Genomic DNA, 2,748 nt, shown 5'->3' with positions numbered 1-2,748 from the left:
GTCTAGGATCAGGTCCCCCCCTTATTCATTAGCCTAGGATTTAAAATGCAAAACCTATCCCTAGCCAGGACCAGTGTCAACTGTCAAGTCTCCTCTTCTGTTCTGGTAACCTAAAACGACACACACTCACACTCTCTCTCTCTCTCTCTCTCTCTCTCTCTCTCTCTCTCTCTCTCTCTCTCTCTCTCTCTCTCTCTCTCTCTCTCTCTCTCTCTCTACCAGCTCAACTTGGTTAGTTGTGTTCTCTCCATCACAAGTTGTGGTGGACTTGGGAGATTTAGAATGCAACTGTATGTCTGCCTGCCTGCCTGCCTGTCTGTCTGTCTGTCTGTCTGTCTGTCTGTCTGTCTGTCTGTCTGTCTGTCTGTCTGTCTGTCTGTCTGTCTGTCTGTCTGTCTGTCTGTCTGTCTGTCTGTCTGCCTGTCTGTCTGTCTGTCTGCCTGTCTGCCTGTCTGTCTGCACGTGCTGTGTGAGTCTGGGAGAGCGCTACAGGTATTTATCCTCTGTCTGTCCGACTCACTCACTCATTCACTAAACGAGACGTCAAAAACACATCAGAGAGAGAGGGGGAGAGGGGGGTGAAAGAGAGGTAGGGAGAGAGAGAGAGAGAGAGAGAGACAGAGAGAGAGAGAAGGAGCTGCTGTCCACGCGCCCAAACTCGCAGCCTCTTCCTCTTCCACCATCTCACTCATTTTTGGAAAGAGAGGGAACATGAGAACGAAGAAGAATACAGACTACTGAGTGTTTTTCTGTCATCCAACTGACCGAAGAGACTACTTGACCTGTGGCCACAGAGACTGGAGTGTGTCCGGTCTCCCTGTATGTTTGGACCTCTACTGTAAATATGGGAAGGAAGACGACATGGAAGTATTATTGTGGTGACGTTTTAGGAGGCGTTCTTCCTATTCTGAAAGGCCAGTGTTTTTGTTTATCGGCGGTGTTTGTCTGTTTGTTGTTGTTGTTTTCTTCTGTCAGAGCAGAGTATGAGTGTCCGTTATCCTGTATCTGTGCCAGAGACTCCGGGACAGTGACCTGCCGTGACAGAGAGGACACCGAGTTACCGGGAGACATACCGGCGTGGGCGACCACATTAATACTCAGGGGGAACAACATCTCAACCTTACCGGGTGGAGCGTTCTCCTCGAATAACGGTACGGAGCTCGACCTAACGACCCTCTCACTGTCACATAATGGAATCATGGTGATCGAGGCTGACGCTTTCACAGGACTCCCACGGTTGCATTTGCTGGATTTGAGCCACAATCGGTTGGTGTACATCTCAGACCGAGCGTTTCACAGTCTGCAGGAGCTCCGCTCTCTTTACCTGAATGACTCTCTCCTTGAGCCGGCTGTGGCGCAGCTCTCCAATGCGCTGCATGGAGAACATTTATGCAACCTCCACCGGCTGGAGCTATCTGGCAACCGGTTGAAAACCATACCCATTGCAAGGTTGGATGCATTCAACCTCCACACTTTAGTTTTAACCAATAACTCAATCGAGAACATTGGTAAAGAGAACGTCTCCAGTTTGTACCATCACAAGCAAGTGCGCATCTATTTATCACTAAACCCGTTCAGGTGTAACTGTGAGCTGGAGTCGTTCTACTTCTGGTTAAAGAACTCTTCTCAGTGCGTGGACGCTGCGCGCCTCCAGTGCGCGGAGCCTGATGCCAAGAAGGGGATTCCACTAGAGCGGTTACGCGGCGAGGATGTGGATTGTCTCAATGAGAACTTGGAGGCGGTGTCCTACGTGTTCCTAGGGATAGTCCTGGCGCTGATCGGGATAGTGTTCCTCATGGTGCTCTATCTAAACCGGAGAGGAATCAAACGGTGGCTCAACAACATCCGCGATGCGTGCCGCGACCAGATGGAAGTCTACCATTACCGGTACGAGCAGGACTCTGATCCCCGGTTGGCTAACGTCGCCGTTTAACATTCAACGTTCACTCGTCAATCTATGCCATTGTCAACCATTCTTTTGATCTATAAACTGTCCTTGAAGGGATGAACTATTATAATCAGTTTGTTATCAACTGTAGACGTTTATAATACTTGGCATATGACATTGGAAAACAACAGACTATTCAAGAAGGACAATAGGCCTACGTTGAAGAGGAGGCAATACGAACCATATTGTACATCTAGGCTACGTGAATGTACATGTCTGTAAATATATCATTTACAACACAAAAGAGAACATGCTTATCTACCACATGAGAACATGATACTTTTAAAATAGAAATGTACTGTGCCGCCTGCGTATCTTATTTGAATCATGCAATAGCTTCACAACAGAATAAATAGTTTGAGTTCCTTCTACAGATTATTCTGAACTACTTTATCAGTATGAAGGTAACGAAAACTAAATGTATAATCTGGAATAACAGTAGAAAAGGTCTCTATTATTAAAAACAAAACTGCATATGCTGAAATATGAATAATAGTTGGTATGGTATGCCTCTGTACTGTACAATCAGTTAGTACAATCTGATAGATATGTTTTCGATGCACAAATAACTTGTGAGATACAGGAGGGTGTGTGTGTGTGTGTGAGAGAGAGAGAGAGAGAGAGAGAGAGAGAGAGAGAGAGAGAGAGAGAGAGAGAGAGAGAGAGAGAGAGAGAGAGAGAGAGAGAGAGAGGGAGAGGTGGATGTGTCCATGTGTGCATGGTAACCTGTGCCATGCCAGAGTGGCAGGTGGACCAATCCCTAGGTGTTAAACTGATGTCATATACTTCCATGTGTCATG

At 46.9% G+C, this 2,748-nt stretch overlaps 1 protein-coding gene across 1 annotated transcript; it reads left to right on the top strand.

The window, feature by feature from the left end:
• The first annotated feature begins 643 nt into the window (after positions 1-643).
• On the top strand, positions 644-2,536 carry waif2 (Wnt-activated inhibitory factor 2). Its single transcript, XM_041850265.1, has one exon. It carries the CDS (start codon positions 845-847, stop codon positions 1,931-1,933), a length of 1,089 nt encoding a protein of 362 aa, XP_041706199.1. The 5' UTR covers positions 644-844; the 3' UTR covers positions 1,934-2,536.
• Positions 2,537-2,748: the final 212 nt, after the last annotated feature.

Source organism: Coregonus clupeaformis, chromosome 27 (assembly GCF_020615455.1).
Source record: "Coregonus clupeaformis isolate EN_2021a chromosome 27, ASM2061545v1, whole genome shotgun sequence".
Classification (NCBI taxonomy): Eukaryota; Metazoa; Chordata; class Actinopteri; order Salmoniformes; family Salmonidae; genus Coregonus; species Coregonus clupeaformis.
The sequence above is the reverse complement of the archived record's forward strand: the minus strand, read 5'-3'. Positions and strand labels throughout refer to the sequence as shown.